Raw genomic sequence first — 20,697 nt, 5'->3', positions numbered from 1 at the left:
AAGCTTGAGGTCCAATATAACGACATTGTGTAACATGGGAGTTTATTGCTGTGAGTTATTAGATCCCTGCTACCCGTCGACGTGAAAGATCACCCATTTTCACCTGTAGCGACATATCATTCCAAATACTCGCAGCTATCCTTAACACAAATCCGGAGCCATTCTAAATCCGCGACCAGAGGACGCGCTGTGCCATAATAACAAGGAGCCCACTCATCTTGGTAACCAGAAACATGGTAAAGCAAAGTGATGCCGGGAATACGTAAAAACACTCGTCAGTTTATGGAAGATATACTACGCATTATCACTGAATATTTGAATTGCATGGAAATTCTATCATTCTTCCAGGAACATTAATATTTCGATTTCTAAACTTTCTACAAATACAAAGCTATCAGAGCAATGACTTCATCACAATATATTTGCCAGGTTCTGTATCACCGCATGCAACACTGTTACAATGGAATATTATCAGACTAAAACAAATCATAAGGTGTGTTTGAACAGAGATAAATACCGGTAATAATACTATTTCCCAAACGTAACCACATCCTTCCGAACTTATCACTGCTGTGCAGAAGGAGTAGAGAGCGGTGAGTGTGATTTGTAAGCAATTTTCTCGTTTATATCTGGGATTCTAAAGCTCTGGCATGCCATTATACCAGCACTAGAAGGGTCGCAACATTGCCAGTTTAATTTTATCTAACAGTTTTTTATAAAGAGAAGGGAAGTGAATAAATCGTAATTATAAGCTGGATTCTGGGTCCCATTAGTCGACTGTAATAAACCTTTTAGACAATACTTGTTAGGACGGGGTAAGGAAGATTGTTTCCGGAGTTCGTTGTTTGATGAAGCAAATTAAACACAGAGTAATAATAACCGGGCGGCCCCTTGCATTTGAGGTGTGCACAGTGAATTCTAACGTAATACTTGTCTTAAACTTCTTGGAATGCGCTACAGCATCAGAGAGTAATGTATTAATAGGTTGTTTTGCTAGGATTTTATCAAGTTTTCGTCCGGTATTTGTACACCAATAGAAATTTAAGGAACCTTTCGTTTAATACTTTGCTCACAAGACAACATTGGGTTTATGAGGGTGGCCAGTGTGTTAATGAATATTTTTGTATAAATTATATTATTTTATTGTAGAAGTAATATTTTTCTGATCCCTTGAAATCCAACTCGTAATGTATTTAAATATTTCAGGCTTCATCTGCTTTATACCCAGTGAAAGTCATTGATGGCAAAAATGAGAACGGATGTTGTGCGAAATTCGATCCTAACGAATTCAAGTCAAGTCACCAAGATTCGCGTTTTCTTTCGATAATAGTGCGTGTTACTACTATAGGCACCAGTCTGCAGCTTGAATAAAGGAAATGATGCAGGTTGAGATAGATTCCGAGGAAATGAAGAAGAAGCTGAATAAGCTTGTCACGGAACGCAGAAATTTGCAATTCAAATTATATTCCCTCCGCCTGACTCGACCTATCGCAATTCCTAGCTCTAAATGGGCCACGTTCTTCATTTGAGCAGTAATAAACAGAAATTTTCACGGAGAACGAAATAATGTACTTAAATTATTAGTGTCATAATACACATTCAGAATATAATTTGATTTCGAAAATACTTAAACGCATAGTATTAAAAACCCTAGAGTGTGAATTAACGCAGAGATTCAAGGACTTTTGAGAAATAATAACGCCAGAGTTCGGCTAAATGCTTCTGTCTATAAAGAGACCAACGAAACTTATAAATGCATTTCAGAATACAAATAAATTGATTGTTGGTTCTGTTTAGGTTCTGTTTCTTTGTTTCATCTTAACAATTTCAGCTATTAAATGACCACAAATATTGATTTCCGATTTTTAAATAGGTGGTTTCATTTTCACTTATGATATCAAATTAAAAATTTAGTCAGAGCAAAGATCATCTTTACATCTTCATGAGAGACATCGTCCATACCACTGAAAGGGTTACACATACCGCTATATTAAAAGCTTCATTTTGAATAAACGCGGATATAAAAGTCTAAGGAGTAGGCTATCTACCTGCATGTACTCCTTCTCTTTTAAGGGAATCCAGCAGTTTCTAAAGGAAATGTAAAGCTGTGATAGCAGTTTCCGTCGCTGCTGTGTTGAAATAATTTTCATACGAAGATGTTTAATATAAAAGCTGTAGTTACGTTTGTGTGCTGAGGAGAATATTTGAGTCTAAGTGAGAGAGGAAGCAACTGTAACTGTCCGCATTTATATTGTAGTAAAACCCATTTCATCAATTCTATTCCCACTATCACATAGGCCTACACACAGTTGAGATTCTACACTAGTCAGGATACTTTGGTAGCAATGACGACTCATATCGGTCCTTGCAGTTCGTGTCCTTGAAGCCTGTCTTTTGTTTCCTTGCTTCTACACTTTTATACTGATTATTTTGTAGATACATTTTTACTTATTTTTATTCTTGAACTGTACACAAGGTAGCTCTTTGGTATTTACCGACTGGGTTCTACTACTTAAGACTTAACGTACTACTTAGCGTGGATGATATAAAAAATAACAATATTAATGAGAAACTGCAGATTAAAAGTACTGAAGATAGTTGTGCAACCGAAACGTGTCTGTCGTGAGGCAATAGGTCTCTATATATATATATAGTCATGAGTTGTTGATATTTGACCCTAATAATAAAAGTGATACATACAGAGACATTATGATACTAGCGTGGTATTGGGCGTCAAAGTTGAAGGGAATGGACCCTTTGTGTGTTGAATACTAACACAATATATTGTAGAATTATTTTTTGAAGATCACATTGAAATACAAGATTTATAACATTTATTTTCGACTAAATTAAATGTGAAAACATTTTCGCGACAACTGACGCTACATTCTTGCTACACACCAGCACAAAACCGAAAGTCTGCCTCCAGTCTCCCTCCGAACGCAGAATGCGACAGACCCCACAGTAGGCGCAACCATAGCGTAATTTGTATTTCCTGCTATAGAATCTTCATCCTCAGAAATTAATTTCAGTTTTTTCGACATAGCAACGTAACGGACATTGGCTGTTATGTTATCTGTTGTCTGTTACAATTATACCAATATAAAAATTAAAAATTCTGAGAGCTTTTTACGTTTTGGAAATAGGCTCTTTTCCCGTTTTAGTCAAGAAGGTGCTTATTGTGTGGTACCATTAGACAAAGCTAATAATCATCCTTGGCCCAGATTCAGTCTCCGAAAAGTAGTAATTTTTGTTAAATTATTTTTTTAGCTTCTTTCCATGGCCTAAGTTATAATAAAACCCCAGGTTTCCGGAGGTCGGTTCTACTTCCGTCACAAAGTGAAAAGGGGAACAAAAAATCATTTGTTGGACCCTTTAGTTGTTAGTCTGAAACCTCAGAGTTATTCTCCTTTTCACGAAAGCAGAACGAAATTCTACAACTTCGTGGTTTTAATAACACCTAGACGATGAACAAAGTCCAAAAGAGTACTTCTACTCAAGGTATTGCAGAGTCGTCGGAAACGTTCAAGCTTTGGTAGTATATAAATTCTTTTAATTTGTTTATTAATGTAATTTCAATTAAATTATGAATGGATAATGTTAAAAGAAAATTCCATAATAATACGGTTACTAATACACCATTGCCAAAAAACTTTAAAATGATATAGGAATATTACTTTTAAGTTCTTCATAGGGTCTGTGACTGTCATTGTGACATAATGATTAAATACGATTGTCTTCTGAGTTGTTGCACCGCGTAGGCTGGTAGAAATTTGCCGACGTTTCAGAGGTAGTTTTTGACTCTGTCATCTGGGCGACAAGTCGGCGAACTTCTACCAGACTACACTGTGGAACAACTCAGAAGGCAACCATCTTCATAATCGCCACCGTGAGAACCAGAAATCTCGCAGCTTAATGACTGTTTATACAAGTGGTATTTGTTACAAAATCTGAGTTTTATCTGTTTGCTTCAGATTTTTTGACAATAATGTTAATTGTATTCACGATATAGACGTACGCGCATAGCACATCCATCCAGCTGTATCCTGCATTGCAATTTTACGATAACTTATCGTTCCATTTTCAGAACTGCTTTGTGTGCTGAGATCTTGAAAGGTTGCTGTCCCCTTTCTGAGAAAGAACTCGTGGTGACAAATGTACAGGCTCAGTTCCTTTGACCTGTTAAAATGGAGATGTATATTGGCCGTGGTTGTTCTGTGCACTTCTGGATAAAATACAATCTGTACTGATATGATGTCCCTATATGTAATTCTTAGGTGGAAAGCGTAAAAGCATATTCGGGATGTCGCAGGCCAATTTATGTAATGGATCGTAAAGAAATCCGTTTAGTAGTTTAGAGATTAAACATGCTCGTGATGACCGATAATTGCCCTCGTTATTTTATATTCATTTCTTGTACATTTTGGAATTAAATAACTATAACAACACAAAATACGCAGGTGACTGTCTTCTGGATTATAGCATCCTGTAGTCTGGTAGATGTTTATATACGTTTCAGAAATACTTCTGTCTCCATCGTCAGAGCTGACTGATTGCCCTGATGAGTCAGCCCTGAAAATGGAGGTGGCCGCGAGAACCTGAAATCTACAGAAAATATTTTTCATCATCTCTAACTACAATTCCTATTTTCGAATGAGAACAACAGTCATCTAGAGCAGTGGTATTCAACCTTTTTTGTTCGCGTACCCCCAGATATAATTTCTCTTCAACTTTGTACCCCAAAGTTGTTGGTGTATAATATAAGTTATATATAGTATATAATCTGCATCTAAAATAAATTAAATACGTTACATTACTGATTATTCAGTGTTTATCATAAAATAATATATATTTGAAATTTCACGTACCCCCTAAGATGTCGTCGCGTACCCCCGGGGGTACGCATACCCTAGGTTGAATACCACTGTTCTAGAACACTAAATTCTGTTGCATGTAATAATTTAGTGGTAAGCTACATCAAAGCTATAATCCATTATGTCCTGAACAGAGGAACAACATAATATTACACGTATTAATTTAGTTGTATGTTTTTATGTTATAAATATAATAGCAGAGTACAGCGTGTGAACGTTTATTACGATGTACAAAGCATGTATTTACCTGTTGTTTTCAACATGTTTAATTACTGAAACTCATTACAAAATAACAAAAGGTGGTTCAGTAAAAGGACAAATGAAATAACACACAAACAACTGCACTGAATATTTTTCTAATAGCATGTGACTGATATTTGCGCACTGGAAAGAATTTTTTCGTAGTTGGAACCAAACCAATTAGTATCAGTTCTTTTCTCTAGATAGTGCATTGTTTTCCTCTCGGTTTTCGCCCTGGGTCTGGTCCAGGAGTTCTAATCAGAGACCTCCCAAGTTGGGAGTCAGACCTTTATGAAAATGACTAGCTTGTTTCATATTTATATAACTGAGGCTACAAAGGTTTATTAATGAGGATTGGACGGATAGGGCATTTAGCACTCATGTGGAAGCTATGAGTCTGCAGAAACCTTTGGTTTTAAAATGTCAAAGAGAGAGATTCCGTTTGAGATTTAGACGGAGATTGAAAGTTTATAGTAATGCATTCCTCAGAAAATCGATTGTGTTTATATGAACTGTATTGAATTTTTTTAATGACGAGCTTTTGTCAATATAGTGATGAACGTTTGGATTCTGTACTGACAGTGAATGTCTTGGTAGAACCATTTATCCTTCGACTAATAAGGACAAACTGTTCTATGAAGGCAGCCAGTCAGCTATTTGCTTGAATCTGTTTAGACAGCTAAAGAAACATACGGTATAAAAAATGGAAGTGTGTTCTGTGCTGGAGCATTAATCCATGAAGTGTATGTGGACGTGGGACGCCCGGACCTTTGCATTCGATGATACTATTTTTTCTTCTTCACATCCAGCCACTTTAGCCCATCGTGAATAAAAATATATTCTTTAACATCTTTCGTACCTCCTTCGCCTTGATATTAATGTATTGCTGATACAAGTACGGCATAGATGCGCTGCAGATACCGCACTGCACAATTTTTCGTTTCCAATTCGTTAGGCGTGGAAAACAATATTTCAAATCCATATTTTGTCTTAATGGGAAGTGTTATATTTTATGTTGTACGAACTTTGGCAAGATAAACAATTTTTAAAACAATTGTGATATTCGATTTGAGCTTCACATAATGTAAGGGTGATAAAAGCTCATACTAAATAAAATTAAACTCGCCCGACAAGTTTTACTGCAGAACTCGGCTACCGAAATTTTTCGTTATCTGTTCAGTGATGTCTTAGATGCAGGTTCTAACATGCGAGAAAGATGGAAGCTGTCTTTTTCAAGATTTGTTTATTTTATGAATAGAATGCATAATAACTTACTGCAGTTTTACTTCTGTTTTGTTTCTTCTAAAACGACTGTAATTTGTCTTCGTTTGTACAAAAGAATATTTACTTAAGCCAAAGGTTACATCGTAATATCAGAAGATTCAGTTTTCTTTGTTGCGTAATTCTATCATACGTACTTTCGTTCTGTGATGCCCCTTTTCCTCTCATATCTGTGTAAAGAAACAATTCTGGGCTCTTTCTCTTAACCCACAGTTCAAGTTCATATAATATATATCATGTACCGTTTAGTAGATTGTTTTGACATAGGAACAAGTGTCCCTGTTTCATTTTTGCACTGTAATGCAAATGGCATTAAACAACGGAAAAGCATATTCCATGTTATATTACTGGCAAAACTAACTAGTTTATGCACCACAATTTGTTGAATAGGGGTGAACGGCTTGAATGAAGACCAAAAATATTTCAACACGTGATATTGTGTGAATTCAAAATTGTCACTAATAATAGAAAACCAAATACTAATTTGTATTTTTATATCAGGCAGGAAATGCGGCCCTTTTGAGAATATCTCAGCCATCGGGCGTAGTTTCGATCTCGAAAACTCCTGAAAAAGAAAAAAGAGCGATAAATGTAATGCAGTAATTCGTTTTGAACATTTCAGTGTGCCATATTATATTAATAATAACACGATTGAAATCGGCGCTTAGTATAAAATTCCAACCACCGTAACGAATTAATAAATGACAGTGAATAATATTAACTTAATTAATGTTTTCCGAAAGACTTTAAGATTTTTTATAAGCAGGTTATAAACATACAGCTGTGTCTTTTGTGTCTTTTTGTACACAAGATTATCCTTACTTTTGCTTTTGTTTTCCTCGTGCATAACTCTCTATCGCTTTCTCTCTGTCGCAATAACTTTCATTACTTGAAATTTAATTTCAGTTTTGTGGAGTCAGGCTGTTTTCTGCAGTTAGAACACCCATAATAATTATACTTTACAATGAAGACACAATAAATGTACTTTATAACGAAAACACAGTAATTATACTTTGCAGTTAGGTACTTATAATAATTAAATATTACTTTTAAACTCTCAGAATTTTATTCTAAAGAATGTGTCATAATTAGGTTCCGATTTAAAAAATCTAACTCTGAACTGAATGAAGTTGCAGATATTGATAACTTTTAAAAAATGTAAATTATAAAACCAAACGGATATAATGTATTACATATCGCATTCACAGCTTTGTTGGTTTTAGAGTTCTAATTTCTTTAAATCGGCACGTAATTGTAAGTCTGTATAACTAGCTACAGCACAAGTCTTTCACCTGTGCTGAAATAATTCAGTTTCTCATTTATTGTGACAATCTTGTTGTAAATGTATGTTATTTCCGTCTGCCGTAAATTCTAATTCGCTTTGCATGTCATTAACAGATCTCTGCCTGAGCATAATGGATTAACTCTAATCATCTTCCAGTACCAACCTTTGGCATTTACCTTCAGCACTCAACTCTAAATTATATCTCTGAAATATTCAAGCACTTCAATTTTAAACTGCCAATGTATCCGGTGAGATTTCAGGTTCTGACGGTGGCGAATATAAAGATGGTTGTCCGCTGTTATGTTGCGCCGTGTAGTCTGATAGAAGTTTACGTAAGCTTAAGAGGTACATACTGATACCATCCTCAGGGAAATGGATTTTCTAGGATGATGGAGGCAGTAAGGACCTTTGAAATGTCGGTAAACGTCTACCAGACTGCACGGCACAACAACCCAGAAGGCAGTCATCTTCAAACTCATCACCGTGGAAACCTCAAATTCTACATAAGTGTAAATTTCCGTGAGTTCCATTGAAAATGCTGATTTTCTAAATAGTTTACTTTAATTCTGCGACGCCAGAAACGTTTCTATCGCGTTATATTCAGCATTGCTCCTGAACTAGGTTACTAGTTGTGGAATTGGTTTGATACATACAAGCTTCAGACTAGCTTTGACTTTGCGTTTGTTGTACTCGATGAAAATTCATACCAGGCCGGAAATTGCATTACTCCTTGCATAAATTGCGTAAATATTAACATTATTTGTGCACTTGTAGATTCAAACTCAAACCAGTAAAATATTTTCAAACATGAAGATTCCTGTCTTCTGGGTTGTTGCGCTGTGTAATCTGGTTGATGTTAGCCAAGGTTTCAGAAGTCATACTGCCTCCATCATCAGGGCGATGAACATCAACCAGACTACACAGCGCAACAACCCAGAAGACAGGAATCTTCATACTCACCGCTGTGAAAACCTCAAATCTTACATTTTCAAACATCTTCATTGTCGTTATATTTCAGTAATGAATTGCTATTCGTATCGCCCCTCTAAGCCAATTGGATCGAAAAACGATAGTTAGGAGACACAGACAAAAGCGATAAAACCATATGAACTGAATTTATACATAGGTTAACATTAAACGTCACAATAACTGTATATTTTAATTATAAACATCCGCACTATTCAGGTATATATTTTACAGTTCATTCTCTCACACTAAATACTATCCCCGGGGATAGAGATTACAGTAGCCTTCACAAAATGGCATGCTTCAAGGCCACCTATCATATGGCTTTAAAAGAATATAGCACTGCTAGCTTTACTACGTTGCGAGTTGTGAGCTGTCTTCTCCTGGACTTCGCTCTTAATGTTCCAACTTTATATGATTTTGTTGTGACCTTGAAACAACCACCTTGGTCACGACTACAATAGCTCAATTTGATGGACTCAACGGAGTAAGTTTTATCCTTTGACTGAAGCAGTTTAAGCTTCAAGGGCGTTTTGCACAGAGTGAAATTTGAAATGCCAAGTTTAGGAACTGTATTTCCATTTTCTTTTAACAATTTAAATTCTTTCACTTTATAACTCATAAGCATGTGATATTTATCCTTCGACCTGAGCCATTTTGCAGGGGCGATTTTCCTTCTGCGTCTGTACGAACTTTTCTCGACAACTACTGTCTAGTTTAGAGAAATAGATAAATCGTGAACCAGTGTGCTATGAAACTCAATCCCCACCCTTTTCTAACCCATAAAGTGCGTTCACGTTTGTGAGGCAGGCACGAAGTTTAACTTGCGTGAAAGAGCGGCGAGGAAAGTTCTATCGAGTCTTGTACAAGAAGGACGCAAAAGAATAAAAAAACATTCCCACCCTCTAGCTGAAATCTGCTAGCGAGTCGGCCTTCCGCGGCCTTGCCTCGCTTTATCTTTTGTTGGCTCAAAGCGTTGGACTATTTATCCATTTCCTTTCTTGCTAGTTCTCCTCGTACTTCTCATCTACCTCACCGTTGTCCGTTCCCTGTTCCATCTGGTTCTATTGTGAAGCGAACACACGAAGTCAGCCGCACATGAGAGTAGGAATTTATTGCCGAAATTTTATCTGATTATACTCAGTCGAGTAATAACTTTGGTATATTCTGATAAGATGTACTACGTATTTAGGTTGTTGTAAAAATGCAGTCTTAGGAGTCGAAAAAAAAACAAAGCTAACCACAAAGTTTGTTTTATGACACTTATCCGCGGGGCGCACAATTCCCCCCCCCCCTCCAATTCATTGTTCCAGTGACAATAGAGTGACAGAGACACGCGTGGTTCTGACATGACGTACAGAAATACCGGAAGGTCTTCCTCGGAATTCAGGATCGTTCAAAACATTGCACAGTCTTGCACAGGACAGCAAATAAGTGGTGTAAACTGCATCTGAATCCTTTTGGATGTTTTTAGATTTATTAAAACGAGGCGCGAATATTTGTTGTGAGCATAAGGATGGTCATAATAACCGCCCCAAAACTGTTCTGTATATCTTACGGTTGTCGGGTATGGTATTGATAGAAATGCGGTCAGTTGTCAGTGTTTGTTTTACCAAGAGGAAGTGTGGCAAATATGAGCATAGTACAGAACACGCTTTAGAAAACCAAACTTATTTAAGATACAGGATCAGGAAGACAGTCACTTACCCAAATCCTTTAGCTACAGTGTGATGTACATCGACTTACAGTGGTTTGTCTTACATTAAAAAAAAACTGCCCTCTCATTACGCTCATATTACAACTGGGTGTGTGAAATATGAGCATCGTTTACAAAATCACGAAATATCATTTTTACTCAGAAAATAGATTCAATCACGTGCAAAGAAAGGCTGATTTATTTGCAACCATTTAACAGTTTTTACATGTTTGTTCTATGTTTAACAGTATTTCTACGCTACAAATATTATTCTTATGTTTAAATCACACAATGTACTAAATGTCATTGACTGTGATAATGGTGGCTCGATTAGAATTCTTATTGCAATCATTAAACTGTGATCATATTATCTTAGAGTAGTGTTCTCGCCCGGTCCACGACTCCGTGTGAACCCCCCTTAACGCTTATATTCGTTTCAAAATGTGGGGACACATATACAACTTGAATCAACTTGTAGCCAAAGGTATATTCATGACATCAAGCTTGGTATCTGGTATTAATATTACATTACCAATAACACAATTTTCTTGTTCTCTGATTTACATAAACGAACGAACCTCGCATTTAATAAACTCGTTTCAGTCCAAATTTCTAAGAAAATTAATCAAGAAAAACAACTGCTCTTATTCCATTGCAGGTTTCACACATCCCTGAGCCGCCATCAGCATAAGCGCCATGCCATAAAATTCCACTAGGTCACAGGTATAAGAAAAATAAAGGTTTTTCATTATTTACATTGCTCATATTTGCCTGAATTCCCCCACAGAGAATATTTTAGTTGATTAGAAGTTCGAACTGCAATAAATATATTTTTAAAATTACATTTTTATATTGCAAGTACATTGGCATTGTTAAACAATTCTAAATTATTTTCCTTGCATTTAATTAAATATACACTCTTTGGAAATAATTGTGTCATATAAAAGTAGGAAGTCTTGATTATGTAGATTTTGTTTTGTGTAGTTGTATTGGATCGATTCGGTCCAGAATTAAATTCACTAGTCGTCTTTTACTGTAACCCACCCCCATTACCAAATCTCTTTTAAATCCGTTTCATTGTTCCAGGGATGAAACATAAGACCAGGAAGATCTCCCTGTTATGATTGTATCCTATTCACTTCGAGCAAAGGAAACAATAACACTGAAGAAAGCGACTTCTTAAACTGAAGTGTTCTCCAGTGATAAAACTTCTCATTTAGTTGACAGTCTTATAAGAGAAACAGACGTGAATAGCCTCTTTATAATCATCGTTGGTAAGAATAGAACGTAATTTAAAAGTCTTCACTGTTTTAGCTGTTCTTTCATCAAACGAAAATTTAATTGAAGCCCAAACATGGACAGGGAATTTCGAACTTATTCCAAGTAGAAAATTCATCGTTTCGAAAAACCTTAAAGGACAGTGTCATTGAAATCAGGCAACATTTCACCTTCTTGCCCCATAAAAGAATGATGATTTATATCGTTAAGCAGAGTCGAGATTTTACAGTCTCTAAATTATGGTCTGCATGTTTTAATATTCTGTAATATTGGTATATACAACATTTGGAGTGGCACCGAGATTTAGACCAAGCGTATAGCAGCAAACGTGGTGTTAACTGCTTGTAACTTAACATTTTGCAGTCTGCTTGTTCTAAAGTGCATGTCGGCCTGTCTTATTTGTTAGAACAACGGCCATTCCGGGTGCATATAAATTATGTTTCAAATTTACTTGTGATTAAAAACCTTTATGAAAGGACATAGACACATTGTTTCAGCGTCATCTGCGAGAGAAACTCTCACATTGTTTCAGCGTCATCTGCGAGAGAAACTCTCAAAGTTTCGCGGAGTTCCTGGTAGATGGCAGCACCCGTTGTTTTCCACTGCGGTATATCCGTCATTGTGTATCACGTCAGTTACCGCAGGAGAAGGCACAGTGCGTGAAATGGTCTGTTGAAGTGAAACACACAGATCCAAAGACGTTTCAGAACAACGCATTACAAGACGCCACGATCAAGGCCATCGATAGGTGCCTGGTACATGCAGTTTTAGGATACTAGGAAGTATTTTTCATCTGAAAGGCACAGAGTCCACGTCTGTCTGATGAAAATGTCGAAAGGATACGCAGGATCTTTGTCCCCAGTCCAAGTAAGGCTCGATGCACACGAGCGAGTTATTTTCGCGAGCTCGCCGCGTCATTTTCTCGCGCGTTTTAGCAGTACATGTGAAGCAATGGAGCAATGCACACTATGGCAGTGACGCCGCGAGTTCGCCGCGAGGACGCGGCGAGTAATTTGCGCTCGCCGACCACTGCTGCTTCGCAGCGAGTTCGCCGATCGCCGCGAAGCAGCAGACTGTGTGAAAGCATTGGGCAGTGCACACGTGCTTCGCAACCCTCGCAACTGCTCAGAGTCACAACCAGCATTTCTAGAGGTATTGCAAGCCTCATCGCAGAATCTTTACTTTTGTTGGATGCATCCAGTTTTGCTGCTTTGACTTTATACTCATACGACAATAATTATGAAATTTACTTTCATCTTCTCTTAAATCTATAAACATTGTCACGAACGCCCCTTTTAACAGCCGTGAACTAACCAACGGGTGTGTCCAATACTTCCTATTCCTTAAAATATATAATAAAATTCAGGTCAATACACAAAACTTTATTTGGATGTTAAAATTTAAAATTTAAATGTTAAAATTTAAAATTTAAATGTTAAAATTTTAAATTTTAAATTTGCGCCATTCATCACTATAAGGATGTTACATTAGAGCACTTTCATTCATTTCACAACATGTTTCGATGTAATACATCATCTTCAGGTGTTGTTTTTTAAAACTATTTTATATTATAATGCATGCCTCTCAATATATTCAATTCAATATATATATTGAAAGGCATGCATTATAATATAAAATAGTTTTAAAAAACAACACCTGAAGATGATGTATTACATCGAAACATGTTGTGAAATGAATGAAAGTGCTCTAATGTAACATCCTTATAGTGATGAATGGCGCAAATTTAAAATTTAAAATTTTAACATTTAAATTTTAACATCCAAATAAAGTTTTGTGTATTGACCTGAATTTTATTATATATTTTAATCAAAAACACAAACATGACGCATGTAAACCTTAAACTTCCTATTCCGATTTTTAAGGATGTATTCATAAACGAAATAGGCAAAACTACACGTTTTCTTCTGTACACATCCATTTAGGTTGCCATCCAATCTAGTACGGGTGGAAGTTTTTCGGCGAACTCGCAGCGATGACGCTACGTGTGCACTGTCACGGGTTTCCTCGCTGCGAGTTCGCTGCGAGCTCGCGCGACATTTTCTCGCTCGTGTGCACCAGTACTAGATTGGATGGCAACCAAAATGGATGTGTACAGAAGAAAACGTGTAGTTTTGCCTATTTCGTTTATGAATACAACCTTAAAAAACGCAATAGGAAGTATTGGACACACCCGTTGGTTAGTTCACGTCTGTTAAAAGGGGCGTTCGTGACAATGTTTATAGATTTAAGAGAAGATGAAAGTAAATTTAATATTTATTTTCGTATGAGCTTAAAGTCGTTAGATGAGCTAGCAGCAAAACTGGATGCATCCAACAAAAGTAAAGATTCTGCGATGAGGCTTGCAATACCTCTAGAAATGCTGGTTGTGACTCTGAGCAGTTGCGAGGGTTGCGAAGCACGTGTGCACTGCCCAATGCTTTCACACAGTCTGCTGCTTCGCGGCGATCGGCGAAATCGCTGCGAACTCGCTGCGAAGCAGCAGTGGTTGGCGAGCGCAAATTGCTCGCCGCGTCCTCGCGGCGAACTCGCGGCGTCACCGCCATAGTGTGCATTGCTCCATTGCTTCACATGTACTGCTAAAACGCGCGAGAAAATGACGCGGCGAGCTCGCGAAAATAACTCGCTCGTGTGCATCGAGCCTTAGTCGACACGAGCTGCAGCACGTGAGTTGCAAATGCCGCATTCAACAGCGCATCTGGTGTTACGAAAACGTTTGCGTCTATATGCTTGCAAGTTGCAGGTGGTGCAGGAAAATACGCAAGATGATAGGGTAGCCCGTAAGGAATTTTCATAAAGGATTTATTCATGAGTAAAGTTGTAAAGATAATTTATATACACTGTGTTATGCATGATTTTGAATCATAAAGAAATTACCATATGAAATGGAATTTTGTCTCTCATAAGATTTGTTGAATGGCCTAGAGCAAAATACGTTAGCACTCTTCGCGTAATCTCGTAATGGCAAATAAACATAATTAAGTGAATGTGTTCGTTGGGCACTCGGGTATAATCGAAATAAATAGTATAAAAGAAAATTTGACGAAAGTGTCCGTTCTTCGTTCGAATTTTCTATTTTCTTACATTAATTCCACTGAAATTATGCCTGTCTGTTTGTGATAACAGTCTTGTGCATGTAATTTCTGGTGACCAATGTTGTGATATTTACTGCATTGACGCCATATAGTAGTTCCTTTAAAGGTTCCAAGCTGAATATATGTCACTTCTGGACAATAAAAGCCTGTTATGATAATCTAGTAGCCAGACCAGAGACGGAGAAAGGGAGAAAATGGGCGAAATTACTTATAAATCTATGTAATTAATATATAATGGAGCAAGATAATTACCGGGTGAGATTAAGGTTTTCACGGCGCCCACTGTGAAGATGGCTGTCATCAGGGATACAAAACAATGTAATAATCGACGTTTCGTAAGAGTTTATTGCCTCCATGTAGTCCCTTTTTCTTTCTTTTTCCTCCCATCTCTATTTTTTGTTTCTTTCCCTCCGCCCTTCCAAGCTCTCCTTCGCTGTCTCTCCATGACTTTTATTCGTTCCTCCTTCGTTGCAACTGTGGGACTCTTGGGCCAGAGTCCGACATAGACCGTGAAAGAGTTGGAACTGCCCGCAGCGCTCATAACGTCAGTGTTCACGGCAGTTTCTTGAAACTGGCGCATCAACTGCCCTATTGCCGCTTTCATCCCACATTGAATTGAAGTTCAATTCTTTAGAGTTTCTGTCGATATGTGTTTGGAGAAGTTCTGCTTTGGTAAAGTGGGGTCGAATAAAAATGATGAACAGAAAACAGCTGGAGAAAGCAGAACAGACCTATAGGCCTACACAACAAACATGTCACGTCCAAAGAGACGCATGACGTTGTTGAGTATTTTTTTGTTTGTGTATGAATTAAAACCTGTTACCTCCCAAGTGAGAAGCAGGGCATTTATAAATTTCAACCTGATTCGTCGACACTGCTTATTTAACGACTGTTTGCAAAGTACTTGACTTATATACGACATGGATCGATGAACTGAGCCTGTTTCAAATTGCTGTCTCAGCAGACACTGAAGACAAACATGGAGTAACGCGTGCATTAGTCGATACTACAAATTCCCGAACAGAAAGTGATAACCATGCGCGGTTGGTGAATTAACCGCTGCGGTGCTGTTCTGGTCCTCTTTTTCCTATACGAGGTGCGATCGGAAAGTTTCAAGACTGTGTCAATAGAGGGCGAACCGGATGTAGTACGAGCTTCTGCCGCTAGGGGGTGCGGCCTACATTCATAGTGAATCAGTGTGCCAGCCGGCATCATCGAATTAGCATTTGTTTCTTAGTTACGGGCGTTGTGGTAGTGCATTACACCGACCCTCCTGCGATTTCGGAATGGCGTGTGCATCAAATTTTGTCAAAGACTCGCCAAAACGGCTACGGAAACCTATGAAATGCTAAAGCAAGCATTTGGGGAGTCCGCAATGGGTCGTGCACAAACTTTTGTGTGGCATTCACGTTTTAAAAATGGCCGAACCTCTGTCGATGATGACGAGCGTTCTCGACGACCATCTTCGAGCACAACGTCCGAAAATGTTACGAAGATTCGGCAGGCCATTCACGAAGATCGACGTCGTACCATCAACGACTTGTGTGACATTGTTGGGATAGGCTATGGGACCTGTCAGCTGATTCTAAAGGAAGAACTCCACATGCGACGCATCCTGTCTGAGGACCAGAAGCAGAATCGACTTCTCGTTTGTCAGGAGCTGAAAGATCTTGCAAGAACCGACCCCAACTTCCTTTCTAAGCTTATCACAGGTGATGAAAGCTGGGTTTACGGGTACGATCCGGAAACGAAGCAGCAATCTTCACAATGGAAGAGCCCATCGTCACCACGACCGACAGACAGACGCAAGACAGGTCAAGAGCAATGTGAAGTCAATGCTGATCTGTTTTTTCGACCAGGAGGGGATCGTCCATAGGGAGTTTCTTCCTGCAGGTCAGACGGTCAATGCTGAATTTTACTGTGGGGTCCTGAGGCGGTTGCGTGAAGATGTGAGACGGAAGGGGCCGGCAAAGTGGCGCAACCACAACTGGCTGCTGCATCATGACAACGCGCCAGCGCACACCGCCCTCAAAGTTCGGCAGTTTTTGGCCTCAAACACCATGGCCGTCATCCCGCACCCTCCTTAGCTCCGTGTGACTTCTTCCTCTTCCCAAAGATGAAAATTCAGCTAAAGGGAAGGAGATTTGAGACGATAGAAGAGATTCAGGCAGAATCGCAGATGGTGCTTGACAGGCTGACAAAGAAAGATTTCCAGGGATGCTTTCAGGCTTGACAGCGGCGCTGGGATCGTTGTGTTCACTCCCAGGGGAACTACTTCGAGGGTGATGGATGAATTTAATACCTGTGTGTACGGGTTTTTATAGGCGCAGTCTTGAAACTTTCCGATCGCACCTCGTATCACAACATCGGTGAAAGAAACGTGTTTCGCCACCAAGTGGGAACAGTTGGTAGCTTCCCAGAGTCTTCTAATTTTAGGGAACACCACCATGCGCTTAAACTTTACCAAACTATTTCTGAATATCTCGAGAATATATTCGCGGTTTCTTCAGTCCGTAAAATACCAAGTTTCTGGGTTGCAGTATTGTTTTTATTTTAATTTACATACTCCGAAATTCTTTAATTACTTGTATAGCTTTTAAGTACAATTCATTTAACTGGATAACACACACAACGAATGTAAAATGATTTTATTTTTGCGTTGGTAGTTCGGCATTTCATACTTCTGGTGTAAAATTATAAAATTTTAAGAAACTTTTTTTTGAAAAAATCCTAATTCTGAAAGAATATATTTTATATTCTTGTTTATATTTATTTTGTTAATTCAAGTACTGATATCAAATTGCAAGGTCTTTTTATTAAAAAAGAGGAAACCCCAAGATCATATTTTCTTACAACCATTCCCACTATTTCCTTAAAGGGGAAATCCATGTTTGTGAATTTTCAAACAATATAAGGTACACGTTACCATGGAAATATTTACAAAAGGAAAAGGTTTATTTAAATAAATAGCATCGTCGGAAATGTTAATTAAATATCCTTCCATTCTTCCGACTTGAATTGAAGAGTGGTCAATGCATTTGTTGCAGGTTTGACTGTGGATCGGGGCTTGGAGTGGTTCGTTCTGAAGAGACTGTGTTGCTGAACCAATGGAATCGCCTCACGTTGTACCGTCACCGCTGGGACGCCTGGATCCAGCTCAACAACGGCAAACATGTGGAAGGACGCTCCAAAGTAAGTTCCTTCGTCATAGTGTTCCTGCTTATCCCCTTGAGCCTCAGTCTGTCCTGACTGAAGATTTTCGTAGTTTCCCCTCTGCTTCTTCAAACGTGTGTCGCAGCTACTGCTGCCCATTTGGGTGAGCGCAATAAAACATGAGTCCTTTCTATAGTGCTTTTGGGCGACCTGCGTCATAATAATGGAGACAGTTTGGGTAAACAGAGAACGGCATTTTTCATCCCTCTTTAGCAGATTTAGGACTGTGAGATTTTATATTCTTTTGGCGTGACGATGGCCGCCTTCCGGATTGTTGCGCCGTATACTCTTATGAAAGTTTATCGAAGTTTCGGAGGTTTTTGCCGACTCTATCATCAGGGTGATGCGCCGGTGAACGGCTACTAGACTACACGGCGCAAAAACGTTTCTTTCAGATTCTAGTGTCTACGTTGGAATGGTTGGCTTTATATACCCGCCACGACAGTCTCCTTTCTGATACTAGAGGACATGAAAGTCGTGATCGTTTGATGGTACATAGACTTTGTAATTGAATGTATATCGCGGTGTAACGTTTTAATTTTTGGGCGTTAGAGGTCCGAAAATCTGAAGGAAAAGACGACTTGGATGATCTAGTCGTAGATCTTATTCTAATATTAAAATTAATTTTAAGGAACTAGGGTGGTTGGTTGTGGATTGGATACAACTGGCTCGGGATAATGGTAAGTGGCACAGTCTTGTAAACACGTAAAGAACATTCGAGTTCTATTGAATGCAGGAAATTTGTTGACTGATTGAGTGACTTAATAGCTCGTAGTTAGATCGTGAATTTAAACTTGTAGGCACTATGGCGAGTCTGACGGGTTACATGTTCCATACCCCTGGATTACAGGGTACATTTACCGTGGAAAGACGTATTTTTGGCCACTGCGTTGTTATCATTACAGATTCTACGCTAATTGATGTCAGTGTATAATGTCCCTGTAAATAGCATATAACGGCTTCGCACTACATTTAATTAGTCATTTTTGTCAGTGTATCGACCGAAAAATCGATGCTGTTCCAATCCCAAATACTGTTCCGTAGCATTCAGGGTGAGCGGTACATTAACATCCTATTTCATGACAGTCAATTTGGGTTCTGGTTTCCATACTATAAAAGTCAGTGTGTGGAAGCGGCGAGGAGGAGAGGAAAGAAGACCAAAATAATGGTTATGTGTGTGCATCAGTATGTAAACACAATTCTTTAAAATCAAATCAAATAAAAATAAAATAGGTTACTTCAGTTTTGTGTTAAGAAAGAAAGAAATAGTTTTAGAAACAACACCGAAAGCCTGCCTCCCTTCGGATTTTTAAACCTGCATGAGATGGCTATTATAATTTAAAATTCCACAGTCTGTTGTTCGGATTTGGTGCTTAATGTCCGCTGCTACAGTTTTCGGATATGTTAATTCTCTCTAATATAGGTCCAGCTTCAGAATTTCGCGTCTTTGAGTGTTTGTAATTGTTGAAACATGAAAACGGCATTATGTTCATTCGTCGTTTTTTAAGATACACTAGTATACCGCACTTTATTCAGATTTATTTATTTATTTAAAGTAGTGTGGATTGAAATACAACTGCCATTTTAGAGGAATGTTATAGCAGTTACTTCTTAAAAACACCCGTCCATTAAGATTGATGCACTCGATTCATAACACTTACTGGTGATATGGCATTAATTTATTCAGAAATTTACCGCTCGTCAGTCGATGAAGATTTTGAGGACTGTGTTTGAACATCGATTAATTTTTCGGCATGTCAACATTTCTCGGGCAGTCCGTTCGCCTGATCTGTCAGCTTGTGGACCGAGTGCATCAGTGTATCAAAATTGATGGACATCTGACGGGCGTTACTTTTAAAAATAAACTTTGTTGTGGTGTTCCTGAATATTGGGAAACATTTGTCTTTCAAAGTTGTATTTGAGGCTTTCAAGACGGTGAAGTCAAAGATGGCTGGCTGTCCTCTGGGTTGTCTGATGATGGAAGCAGCAAAGACCTCTTAAACTTTGGTAAACTTCTACCAGAATACACGCCATGAAAAGCTGCGATAGTACATTCAATTACGGTATGGCCGCCATTCATGATTCAACTTCATTTTATCGGGATAATGTTTTCTGTTGAGAAGACGTTCTTTCATCGACTAAAAGTCAAAATTGCCGGCCTGGTTTCTAGCCCTGTCTGCCAAATGCCGGACCGGGTCTTTTCTTGTCATCTTTCTAGGAAATGTGAAGGGGGCCTTAAACTTGCGGAATATAAGTGAGATTAGAAGAAACATGTTTGGACCAGGTTATGAATTGTGAACAAACCCTAACTGCAGGACCGCTGCCACTTGAGCACAGCTCCTCTCTGCAAATCCTCTGTAATGACGACTGGGATGAACGCCACACGACCCAGGCTGTGGAGGGTAAGTAATGATCCTCTTAGAGCATCCGCCCCAGGCACATCTGAAATCACGCTTCTTTAAGATGCTAGTATGCGACAGGGAGCGGTATCCTATAGCTTATCACGGAATATTGTGTATTTCTATGTTATATAGAGTTAAAGTTATGTTTATTTTGCATAGAAGTTTTTACCTCGCTCGATGAATGTCGCAGCCCACGAACTGCTGGTCGTGTCATCTATCTTAACAGCCATTGCTGCTAGCGGAATAATACTCGAACTGTAAATTTCATGGTAATCATTTGTCGGAGTCTCGATATTGTATATATCTGAATCATGCACTTAGCGAGCAGGTTAGTGCTTTATAGTGAATA

At 38.4% G+C, this 20,697-nt stretch overlaps 1 protein-coding gene across 9 annotated transcripts in view; it reads left to right on the top strand.

Annotated features, from left to right (window-relative positions):
• SP2353 (EGF like, fibronectin type III and laminin G domains protein pikachurin) overlaps positions 1-20,697 on the top strand; it is a 515,929-nt gene that overhangs the window by 352,747 nt on the left and 142,485 nt on the right. For all 9 annotated transcript variants that reach the window (XM_087343562.1, XM_087343560.1, XM_087343561.1 and 6 more), the window contains one exon: positions 17,781-17,925. In XM_087343562.1, the coding sequence (XP_087199688.1) occupies positions 17,781-17,925 (145 nt within the window). The remainder of the gene's footprint in view (positions 1-17,780; positions 17,926-20,697) is intronic.

This window comes from Zootermopsis nevadensis, unplaced genomic scaffold (assembly GCF_977971745.1).
Source record: "Zootermopsis nevadensis isolate Lab colony 2312 unplaced genomic scaffold, Znev_1.0 Znev_ptg000006l, whole genome shotgun sequence".
NCBI lineage: Eukaryota > Metazoa > Arthropoda > Insecta > Blattodea > Termopsidae > Zootermopsis > Zootermopsis nevadensis.
Note: the sequence above shows the minus strand (reverse complement) of the source record. Positions and strands in the feature narration are given on the sequence as shown.